The sequence below is a fragment of the Cherax quadricarinatus genome, chromosome 29, assembly GCF_038502225.1.
Source record: "Cherax quadricarinatus isolate ZL_2023a chromosome 29, ASM3850222v1, whole genome shotgun sequence".
NCBI classification, from domain to species: Eukaryota; Metazoa; Arthropoda; class Malacostraca; order Decapoda; family Parastacidae; genus Cherax; species Cherax quadricarinatus.
This window is the reverse complement of record NC_091320.1, coordinates 12,857,249-12,870,348: the sequence shown is the minus strand read 5'-3', so window position 1 is coordinate 12,870,348 and position 13,100 is coordinate 12,857,249. Positions and strand designations below refer to the sequence as shown.

Here is a 13,100-nt window from a genome sequence, read left to right as displayed (position 1 = left end):
ATATATATATATATATATATATATATATATATATATATTAATGAAATCACGAAACAAGTGATTTTAAATCATTTACAAACTGCGGCAGGCCAGGACTCGACCCTACGAATCTTATACCGCCTCCAGAGACAGCACAATGTACGCACGACCTTACCACCTGAGCCAGCGATCCTACAAAGAACCAAGCACACAGCACGTAACTATGTGTTTTCTGTCTTGGCCCGAGGTCACTTGTGGCAGTGGTATCTCAAGGATTAATTTCAGCGTCATCCTGTTTGAATACCTGCCTCAACAAGCAGTGAATATATCTTTATATATATATATATATATATATATATATATATATATATATATATATATATATATATATATATATATATATATATATATATATATATATATATACAGTGGGCCCTCGTTGTTCGTAATTAATTAATCAGTTCCTGGAGCCGTTACTATAAACGAAATTTACGATTTACGAATCAATTTTCCCCATAAGAAATAATGTAAATACAATTAATCCGTTCCTGACACCCAGAAGTATTAAAACAAAAATTTTTTTAACATGAAATATACATGTAGTAGATAAACAATACAATGGGAAATGATGAATGAAACATTAACAGCATAACACTTACCTTTATTGGAGATTCTTCTTAGTGTATGGGAGACTGGAGGAGGAGAGAGAGTGGATTGTTTATAGTTTGGAAGGGGAATCCCCTTCCATCAACACCTCAGGTACCATTTGCTTTTCTGGGGTTGTTTCTCTTCTCTGTTTCTTAATGCCACTAGGACCACCTTGAGAGTCACTGGAGTCCTGTCTCACAAAATAACTGGAGAGAGCTCTGTTTCTGGCGTCTCTTTAACACTTCCCTAAAATGGCCCAAGACTTTGTCACTGTACATGTTGCCAACCTGGCTTGCAACAACCTTGTTAGGGTGATGTTTCTCCATAAAGCTTTCCATCTTACCCCACATAGTAAAAATCTCTTTAATTTCTGAAGAAGGCACCTTCTTCCATCTCTCTTCCTCCTCCTCTGCAGCAAGATTCTGAGCTGCGATGTGTTGCTCTTCCTGCTGAAGCCATTGCAGCTCCTCAGTGGTGAGCTCTTCATTGTGGTCTTCCACCAATTCTTCCACATCCTCCAAACTCACATCCAACCCCATGGAACTCCCCAGTGCCACAATTGATTTTACAACAGACATAGGCTCATTAGGGTCAGTCCCAAATTCCTCAAAATCCCTCTTGTCGACACAATCTGGCCACAATTTTCTCCAGGCAGAGTTCAAAGTCCTGGTAGTCACTCCCTCCCAAGCCATACCTATAAGGGTTATGCAGTGGAGGATGCTGAAGTGTTCTCTCCAAAATTCCCTTAGGGTCAAGTGAGTGTCTGTGGTCACAGTCAAGCACCTGTGAAACATTGCTTTTGTGTAGTTTTTTAAAGTTTGCAATAACCTGCTGGTCCATGGGTTGGAGGAGAGGAGTGGTATTCGGGGGCAAGAACTTTACTGTGATGAACCCAAACTCCTCGAAAATTAGATCATCCAAGTTTGGAGGATGAGCAGGAGCATTGTCCATTACTAGCAGGCACTTGAGATCCAATTTCTTTTCCAGGAGATACTCCTTCACACTAGGGCCAAACACTTCATTGAACCACTCGACGAAAATTTCCCTCGTGACCCATGCCTTACTATTAGATTTCCAAAACACACACAATTTACTCTTCATAACATTGTTTTTCCTGAACACTCTGGGATTTTCAGAATGGTACACTAGCATCAACACAGAACATTAGCGTCAGCCTGTCTTTCATAGGCTTGTGTCCTGGCATTGCCTTTTCCTCTTGTGTAATGAAGGACCTCTTTGGCATTTTCTTCCAAAAGAGGCCTGTTTCGTCACAATTGAACACTTGTTCAGGCAGTCCTTCAGCCTCTATGTACTTCTGGAATTCATGCACATATTTTCCAGCCACCTTCTGGTCCGAACTGGCAGCCTCACCATGCCTTACCACACTGTGTATGCCAGTATGGTTCTTAAATCTCTCAAACCAGCCTTTGCTGGCCTTAAATTCACTCACTTCACCACTATTTGCAGGCAATTTCTTTACCAAATCTTCATGCAACTGCCTAGCCTTTTCACAGATAAACGAAGTCATAAGAGTATCTCCTGCTAATTGTTTCTCATTTATCCACACCAATAATAACTTCTCAACCTCTTCCAGTACTGGTGATCTCATTTTTGTCAGCATAGTTACTCCCTTTGCAACAACAGCATCCTTTATTTCATTTTTCTTGGCCACTATGGAACATAAGGTTGTGTAGGGTTTCTTATACATCCTAGACAGTTCGGCCACACTTGTACCACTTTCATATTGTTCAATGATGGTTTTCTTAAATTCAATCGTATTTCTCACCTTCTTTACCACAGGCTTGGCACTACGAGCTTTCTTTGGAGTCATGGTAGCTTATTTAGTACTTGCAAGCACTAAAATAAATGGAATATTATGAAATATTTCGCTGGAGCACGTGAGGGGACCTTCGCTCACTGGTAAATAATCTCAGACTGGCTGCCACCCTGGCTCACGCCGTGGGTACGCGTCCCGGACGAACTACGACTCGCGAGTCAACCTATGAAAAGCGAGTCCATGTTTATATGAAAATACTTCTATGATTGGCGAATTTTACGATTGCCGGGAACTACGAAAAGTGGGGGATCACTGTATATATATATATATATATATATATATATATATATATATATATATATATATATATATATATATATATATGTCGTGCCGAATATGTAAAATTGGTCAATTAGCAAGAACTCATTTAAAATTAAGTCCTTTCTAAAAATTTCTCTTATGCGTTTACAGATATATTTTTTTCATTAATGTTAATGTAAAAAAATTTAATTTTGCACCAAAAGAATCTTAGAAAACTTACCTAACCTTATTATAATAAGAACAATTTATTTTAGCCTAACCCAACTATATATATTTTAGATTTGTTTACAATAATTTAATACTAAATAAACACAGTGAAATATATTTTTTTCGTTAGGTTCAGAATGATTTTGGCGAAATTATTGCATACACAAATTTTCACTTGTCCTATATGGCAAGATGAACGTTGCTATTTAAGCCAAGATCGCAAGTTCTGCCTATTCGGCACGACATATATATATATATATATATATATATATATATATATATATATATATATATATATATATATATATATATATATATATATATATATATATATATATATATATATATATATATATATATATATATATATATATATAATATATTATTGTGACCACGAACGAGTGGTATTGATCAATAACAACACTGCACTAGCCAAGGATTCGAACCCATGTTGCTTTGACCCGTCTCATGGTGAGCGAAAATGCATGACGCCTTAGACCACTAGACCACACAATTTTTAACAATGGCGCATCTAGCAAGACAAAATGTTGTACCCACCATCGAAAGACATACGGTGATGTGGACGCCTCTGAGCTAATTTCATTCTACTCCCTGCCCAGAGACATCCACACTATGATTTAGTACACTATGCTTGTGAGATCGCTCAGGGAGACCAAATTTAACCAAATAAATGATCAACACCTTGCCTTGGCAAATAACTGTCAGACACGCCTTTCGGCTTAAGTCTCATGTCCTTTGTTCGTCACTGGCGTCAGGTCAAAACACGTGGTGCACATCCCATTGTGTGGGGGTACTTTGAGGATAACATAAGCTTAAGGAACAGCTGAGCAAGGGAGATTCGGGCAGACCTCTGGCCTGTGCACAGAACTCCCAACAGCCGAGAGACTGGCAGAGCTCTGGCCTGTGTGCAGAGCTCGGGAGAAGTCTACTGGATTGTCTCTGGAGGAGACTTTATTGGAGACACTGGGCAGATTACTGGCGTTGAGCAGTACTCGGATGTGTAGGTCTTGGGACCTATCGTTAATGTGTGACTTAGTTCCTGTGGTGAACTGTCCTCTGAACTATATTGTAAGTTACATTCTGTTTCGTCAGATGATTGTATGAAGCGCACATCAACCAAATAACTGCTGCAGCATATGGGCGCCTGGCAAACCTCAGAACAGCTTTCCGACATCTTAATAAGGAATCGTTCAGGACCCTGTACACCGTATACGTTAGGCCCATATTGGAGTATGCGGCACCAGTTTGGAACCCACACCTAGCCAAGCAAGTAAAGAAACTAGAGAAAGTGCAAAGGTTTGCAACAAGACTAGTCCCAGAGCTAAGAGGTATGTAATACGAGGAGAGGTTAAGGGAAATCAACCTGACGAAACTGGAGGATAGGAGAGATAGGGGGGACATGATAACGACTTACAAAATATTGAGAGGAATTAACAAGGTGGACAAAGACAGGATGTTCCAGAGATGGGACACAGCAACAAGGGGACACAGTTGGAAGTTGAAGACACAGATGAATCACAGGGATGTTAGGAAGTATTTCTTCAGCCACAGAGTAGTCAGGAAGTGGAATCGTTTGGGAAGCGATGTAGTGGAGGCAGGATCCATACATAGCTTTAAGCAGAGGTACGATAAAGCTCATGGTTCAGGGAGAGTGACCTAGTAGCGACCAGTGAAGAGGCGGGGCCAGGAGCTTGGACTCGATCCTTGCAACCCCAACTAGGTGAGTACTACTTGGTGATTACACACACACAATATATATATATATATATATATATATATATATATATATATATATATATATATATATATATATATATATATATATATATTATCTTCGTTAATATACTTGTAGACTTGTTTATTGTATATTGTTGTTTGCAAGTTTCCTAATATTCTTTTCCTTACCATCTTCTCCAGGAGTCTTGACAGTGAGTATAAACACTGAAGATACCGGCCAATAATTCAGTGTCTCCTTTATGTCGTCCTCTTAATATACGGAGACCATATTTGCATTTTTCTTATATTCTGACAGTCGTCCTAATTAGAGATATTAGTTGAATATGTTGGATATTTAATGTTACAGTGTTATGGTCTTCTCTCAGTGCCAATGGAGATATATTCTTTGGTCCCATTTTCTTTTTACATCCAGTTCACTGCCTAGTGTGAACACTTCTTGTGCTGTGTTGATTCACTGCAACACTGCTGATCACTGCCTAGTGTGAACACTTCTTGTGCTGTGTTGATTCACTGCAACACTGCTGATCACTGCCTAGTGTGAACACTTCTTGTGCTGTGTTGATACTCTGCAACACTGCTGATCACTGCATAGTGTGAACACTTCTTGTGCTGTGTTGATACTCTGCAACACTGCTGATCACTGCCTAGTGTGAACACTTCTTGTGCTGTGTTGATACTCTGCAACACTGCTGATCACTGCATAGTGTGAACACTTCTTGTGCTGTGTTGATACTCTGCAACACTGCTGATCACTGCATAGTGTGAACACTTCTTGTGCTGTGTTGATACACTGCAACACTGCTGATCACTGCCTAGTGTGAACACTTCTTGTGCTGTGTTGATACTCTGCAACACTGCTGATCACTGCCTAGTGTGAACACTTCTTGTGCTGTGTTGATACTCTGCAACACTGCTGACCAGTCTGTGAAGCTTTCTTTGAGTGTTTTGCTTAGCCTGTCACCTATCTTTGCCTTTCTCCCTCAGCGTTCCTTCCTCATCCTCATCATTTGGTCTTTAACAGTCATCAATTTTCCCCTCGTGCAGCTGAGGAATTACTTTGGTTCAGTTATGGTCTTTAATACTGCATCATTTACATATTGTCTCTCAGTTTCCCTTCTCAGTCTCACGTGTTCCACCTCTCCTCCTTTGCGCTTTGATTTGCCCAATACATTTTTCCAGGACCTCTTGCTCCTCCTGTCGGCCTATATGCATTCATGATTAAATAATTGATTCTCTTTATTTTTCCTGCTTTTTTTATTTGTGTTTGGCAAGAAATTTTCCTTTGTCTCTTGACACTTTGACTGTTATCTCCATTATTTATTTCATATTTTTACCTCTCAGTTACTTTCCAGTTTCATTTCACTCAGAGAGCTTCTCATGCCGCCATTACCCCCCCCTTTATTAATTAAATAAAAATTTTCGTGTGTGTGTGTGTACACGTACCTGCAGGTCTGTGGTCTGAACCAAGGCAGGTTCTGAGGGTGTGGACATCATCACATGCATGGCCAGCTGGTGGCCACAGTAAGTGTCTGAAACATAAGAACACAACATCATAATCAACGATTCAACACACTTCAACCAACACACTCTTAAAACAACACTCTTAAAACAATACTCTTAAAACAACACTCTTAAAACAACACTCTTAAAACAACACTCTTAAAACAACACTCTTAAAACAATACTCTTAAAACAACACTCTTAAAACAACACTCTTAAAACAACACTCTTAAAACAACACTCTTAAAACAACACTCTTAAAACAACACTCTTAAAACAACACTCTTAAAACAACACTCTTAAAACAACACTCTTAAAACAACACTCTTAAAACAACACTCTTAAAACAGCACTCTTAAAACAACACTCTTAAAAGAACACTTTTAAAACAATACTCTTAAAACAACACTCTTAAAACAACACTCTTAAAACAACACTCTTAAAACAACACTCTTAAAACAACACTCTTAAAACAACACTCTTAAAACAGCACTCTTAAAACAACACTCTTAAAACAACACTTTTAAAACAATACTCTTAAAACAACACTCTTAAAACAACACTCTTAAAACAACACTCTTAAAACAGCACTCTTAAAACAACACTCTTAAAACAGCACTCTTAAAACAATACTCTTAAAACAACACTTTTAAAACAACACTCTTAAAACAGCACTCTTAAAACAACACTCTTAAAACAACACTCTTAAAACAACACTCTTAAAACAACACTCTTAAAACAACACTCTTAAAACAATAGTCTCAAATTAACACTCTCAAAACAACACTTAAAATGGTTAAACTTCTTTGTTGTCTCCTTCTATAATTCTCCTCCTTCTTTATCATCTCATCTCTAATACCTTCAAAAAAATGTACAAATTTATGTTGAGTGGGAAGAAGACAACATGATAAAACTGTGAAAAGCAAAAAACCGAGGAGACAGAAGAGATTCCATAGTGGTCTAAGATGTTCCCTAGTGGTCTATAATGTTAGACATGGTCTAAAATGTCCCATAGTGATCTAAGATGTTCCATAGTGATCTAAGATGTTCCATAGTGATCTAAAATGTTCCATAGTGATCTAAGATGTTCCATAGTGATCTAAGATGTTCCATAGTGATCTAAAATGTTCCATAGTGATCTAAGATGTTCCATAGTGATCTAAGATGTTCCATAGTGATCTAAGATGTTCCATAGTGATCTAAAATGTTCCATAGTGATCTAAGATGTTCCATAGTGATCTAAGATGTTCCATAGTGATCTAAGATGTCCCATAGTGATCTAAGATGTTCCATAGTGATCTAAGATGTTCCATAGTGATCTAAAATGTTCCATAGTGATCTAAGATGTTCCATAGTGATCTAAGATGTTCCATAGTGATCTAAAATGTTCCATAGTGATCTAAGATGTCCCATAGTGATCTAAAATGTCCCATAATGATCTAAGATGTCCCATAGTGATCTAAGATGTCCCATAGTGATCTAAGATGTCCCATAGTGATCTAAGATGTTCCATAGTGATCTAAGATGTTCCATAGTGATCTAAAATGTTCCATAGTGATCTAAAATGTTCCATAGTGATCTAAGATGTTCCATAGTGATCTAAGATGTTCCATAGTGATCTAAGATGTTCCATAGTGATCTAAGATGTTCCATAGTGATCTAAGATGTCCCATAGTGATCTAAGATGTCCCATAGTGATCTAAGATGTCCCATAGTGATCTAAGATGTCCCATAGTGATCTAAGATGTTCCATAGTGATCTAAGATGTTCCATAGTGATCTAAGATGTTCCATAGTGATCTAAAATGTTCCATAGTGATCTAAGATGTTCCCAACAGCCTAGCATGAATAGAGATCGTCATGGACGAGTCCCTGACTGGAGGACGAAGTGGCAGGCCGAAAGTGAACAACGACGCCAACCAACTAAGTCGTCTAGTGAGCAACGACATCAAACTTGCTGCCAACCTGGTGAACAACGACATCAATACCCCGAGTGGCGCCAGTCACAGAATCAACAGGGAGCCAAATTAAGGTACGAGGTAACCTGTTACCGTTGTCATAACCCAGGCCAAGTCAAGTCCAACTGCCCAATTAAGCCCGAACCCTTAGGAAAAATCAACTTCCTCTTTTGAGTACTCGCAGAGGACCTCGTACCTCGAGGATTAGCTCAGATGGACTGTACCTTGTTGATTCCTGCACAGTGTTAGTAACACTTAGTGTGTCACTAACTTACTGAGAGTGTTACTAACTTACTATGAGTGTCACTAACTTACTACGAGGGTCACTAACTTACTATGAGTGTCACTAACTTACTACGAGGGTCACTAACTTACGATGAGTGTCACTAACTTACTGAGAGTGTCACTAACTTACTGTAAGTGTCGCTAACACTAAGAGTGTCACTAAGAGTGTCACTAACACTAAGAATCTCACTCACTAAGAGTGTCACTAACTACTTTGAGTGTCACTAACTTACTAAGAGTGTCATTAACTTACTTTGAGTGTCACTAACACTGTCAATAACTTACTGAGAATGTCACTAATACTAAGAGTGTTACTAATTTACTGAGTATTACAAACAGTATGAGTGTCATTAACACTAACAGTGTCACTAACACTAAGAGTGTCACTAACTTACTGAGAGTGTTACTAACACTAAAAGTGTTACTATGAGTGTTACTAACAGTAAGAGTGTCACTCACTCACTAAGAGTGTTACTATAACTAAGAGTGTTACCAACTCATTAAGAGTGTTATTAACACTAAGACTGTTACTAATTCACTAAGAGTGTTACTTACTCACTAAGAGTGTTACTTACTCACTAAGAGTGTCAATAACTCACTAAGAGTGTTAATAACTCACTAAGAGTGTCAATAACTCACTAAGAGTGTTACTAACTCACTAAGACTGTCAATAACTCGCTAAGTGTGTTACTAACTCACTAAGAGTGTCAATAACTCGTTAAGAGTGTTACTAACTCACTAAGAGTGTCAATAACTCGTTAAGAGTGTTACTTACTAAGACTGTCGATAACTCATTAAGAGTGTTACTAACTCACTAAGAGTGTTCTAACCCACTAAGAATGTTACTAACTCACTAAGAGTGTTACTAACTCACCAAGAGTGTCAATAACTCATTAGGAGTGCTATTAACTCACTAAGAGTGTCAATAACTCGTTAAGAGTGTTACTAACTCATAAAGAGTGTCAATAAATCACTAAGAGTGTTACTAACTCACTAAGAGTGTAACTAACTCACTAAGAGTGTCAATAACTCGCTAAGTGTGTTACTAACTCACTAAGAGTGTCAATAACTCGTTAAGAGAGTTACTAACTCACTAAGAGTGTAACTAACTCACTAAGAGTCTCAATAACTCATTATGAGTGTTACTAACTCACTAAAAGTGTTACTAACACTAAAAATGTCACTAAGATTGCTAATAAGAGCACAATTAAGAGTGACACTAAGAGGACCACTAAGATTGCTAATAAGAGCACAATTAAGAGTGACCCAAAGAGTACCACTAAGATTACTAATAAGAGTACAATTAAGAGTGACCCAAAGAGTACCACTAAGATTACTAATAAGAGTACAATTAAGAGTGACCCAAAGAGTACCACTAAGATTACTAATAAGAGTACAATTAAGAGTGCTACTAAGAGTACCACTAAGAGTATCACTGTCAGTAAGAATGCCACTGTCACTAAGAGCGTCACTAAGAGTGCCATTAAGAGTGCGACTAAGAGTACAACTAAGATTCCTAATAAGAGTACAGTTAAGAGTGCCACTAAGAGTGCCGCTAAGTATCACTGTCACTAAGAGCGTCAGTAAGAGTGCCACTAAGAGTGCCACTGTGAAGGCTTACTCAGCACTGTAACCACTTCAGTATTACCAAGGCTGGCTCCTCCAACCACTTCAGTATTACCAAGGCTGGCTCCTCCAACAACTTCAGTATTACCAAGGCTGGCTCCTCCAACCACTTCAGTATTACCAAGGCTGGCTCCTCCAACCACTTCAGTATTACCAAGGCTGGCTCCTCCAACCACTTCAGTATTACCAAGGCTGGCTCCTCCAACAACTTCAGTATTACCAAGGCTGGCTCCTCCAACAACTTCAGTATTACCAAGGCTGGCTCCTCCAACAACTTCAGTATTACCAAGGCTGGCTCCTCCAACAACTTCAGTATTACCAAGGTTGGCTCCTCCAACAACTTCAGTATTACCAAGGTTGGCTCCTCCAACAACTTCAGTATTACCAAGGTTGGCTCCTCCAACAACTTCAGTATTACCAAGGCTGGCTCCTCCAACAACTTCAGTATTACCAAGGTTGGCTCCTCCAACAACTTCAGTATTACCAAGCCTGGCTCCTCCAACAACTTCAGTATTACCAAGGTTGGCTCCTCCAACAACTTCAGTATTACCAAGGCTGGCTCCTCCAACAACTTCAGTATTACCAAGGTTGGCTCCTCCAACAACTTCAGTATTACCAAGGCTGGCTCCTCCAACAACTTCAGTATTACCAAGGTTGGCTCCTCCAACAACTTCAGTATTACCAAGGCTGGCTCCTCCAACAACTTCAGTATTACCAAGGTTGGCTCCTCCAACAACTTCAGTATTACCAAGGTTGGCTCCTCCAACAACTTCAGTATTACCAAGGTTGGCTCCTCCAACAACTTCAGTATTACCAAGGTTGGCTCCTCTAACAACTTCAGTATTACCAAGGTTGGCTCCTCCAACAACTTCAGTATTACCAAGGCTGGCTCCTCCAACAACTTCAGTATTACCAAGGCTGGCTCCTCCAACAACTTCAGTATTACCAAGGCTGGCTCCTCCAACAACTTCAGTATTACCAAGGCTGGCTCCTCCAACAACTTCAGTATTACCAAGGCTGGCTCCTCCAACAACTTCAGTATTACCAAGGTTGGCTCCTCCAACAACTTCAGTATTACCAAGCCTGGCTCCTCCAACAACTTCAGTATTACCAAGGTTGGCTCCTCCAACAACTTCAGTATTACCAAGGCTGGCTCCTCCAACAACTTCAGTATTACCAAGGTTGGCTCCTCCAACAACTTCAGTATTACCAAGGCTGGCTCCTCCAACAACTTCAGTATTACCAAGGTTGGCTCCTCCAACAACTTCAGTATTACCAAGGCTGGCTCCTCCAACAACTTCAGTATTACCAAGGTTGGCTCCTCCAACAACTTCAGTATTACCAAGGTTGGCTCCTCCAACAACTTCAGTATTACCAAGGTTGGCTCCTCCAACAACTTCAGTATTACCAAGGTTGGCTCCTCCAACAACTTCAGTATTACCAAGGTTGGCTCCTCCAACAACTTCAGTATTACCAAGGCTGGCTCCTCCAACAACTTCAGTATTACCAAGGTTGGCTCCTCCAACAACTTCAGTATTACCAAGGCTGGCTCCTCCAACAACTTCAGTATTACCAAGGTTGGCTCCTCCAACAACTTCAGTATTACCAAGGTTGGCTCCTCCAACAACTTCAGTATTACCAAGCCTGGCTCCTCCAACAACTTCAGTATTACCAAGGCTGGCTCCTCCAACAACTTCAGTATTACCAAGGCTGGCTCCTCCAACAACTTCAGTATTACCAAGGTTGGCTCCTCCAACAACTTCAGTATTACCAAAGTTGGCTCCTCCAACAACTTCAGTATTACCAAGCCTGGCTCCTCCAACAACTTCAGTATTACCAAGGCTGGCTCCTCCAACCACTTCAGTATTACCAAGGCTGGCTCCTCCAACAACTTCAGTATTACCAAGGTTGGCTCCTCCAACAACTTCAGTATTACCAAAGTTGGCTCCTCCAACAACTTCAGTATTACCAAGCCTGGCTCCTCCAACAACTTCAGTATTACCAAGGCTGGCTCCTCCAACCACTTCAGTATTACCAAGGCTGGCTCCTCCAACAACTTCAGTATTACCAAGGTTGGCTCCTCCAACAACTTCAGTATTACCACGGTTGGCTCCTCCAACAACTTCAGTATTACCAAGCCTGGCTCCTCCAACAACTTCAGTATTACCAAGGTTGGCTCCTCCAACAACTTCAGTATTACCACGGTTGGCTCCTCCAACAACTTCAGTATTACCAAGCCTGGCTCCTCCAACAACTTCAGTATTACCAAGGTTGGCTCCTCCAACAACTTCAGTATTACCAAGGTTGGCTCCTCCAACAACTTCAGTATTACCAAGGTTGGCTCCTCCAACAACTTCAGTATTACCAAGGCTGGCTCCTCCAACAACTTCAGTATTACCAAGGTTGGCTCCTCCAACAACTTCAGTATTACCAAGCCTGGCTCCTCCAACAACTTCAGTATTACCAAGGTTGGCTCCTCCAACAACTTCAGTATTACCAAGGCTGGCTCCTCCAACAACTTCAGTATTACCAAGGTTGGCTCCTCCAACAACTTCAGTATTACCAAGGCTGGCTCCTCCAACAACTTCAGTATTACCAAGGTTGGCTCCTCCAACAACTTCAGTATTACCAAGGCTGGCTCCTCCAACAACTTCAGTATTACCAAGGTTGGCTCCTCCAACAACTTCAGTATTACCAAGGTTGGCTCCTCCAACAACTTCAGTATTACCAAGGTTGGCTCCTCCAACAACTTCAGTATTACCAAGGTTGGCTCCTCCAACAACTTCAGTATTACCAAGGTTGGCTCCTCCAACAACTTCAGTATTACCAAGGCTGGCTCCTCCAACAACTTCAGTATTACCAAGGCTGGCTCCTCCAACAACTTCAGTATTACCAAGGCTGGCTCCTCCAACAACTTCAGTATTACCAAGGCTGGCTCCTCCAACAACTTCAGTATTACCAAGGCTGGCTCCTCCAACAACTTCAGTATTACCAAGGTTGGCTCCTCCAACAACTTCAGTATTACCAAGCCTGGCTCCTCCA

General features: G+C 40.2%; 1 protein-coding gene across 1 annotated transcript in view; it reads right to left on the bottom strand.

Annotated features, from left to right (window-relative positions):
* The window catches only part of LOC128690364 (reelin), an 871,665-nt gene that overhangs the window by 183,646 nt on the left and 674,919 nt on the right, over positions 1–13,100 (bottom strand). The window contains exon 54 of the mRNA XM_070089797.1: positions 6,134–6,219. Within this exon, the coding sequence (XP_069945898.1) occupies positions 6,134–6,219 (86 nt within the window). The remainder of the gene's footprint in view (positions 1–6,133; positions 6,220–13,100) is intronic.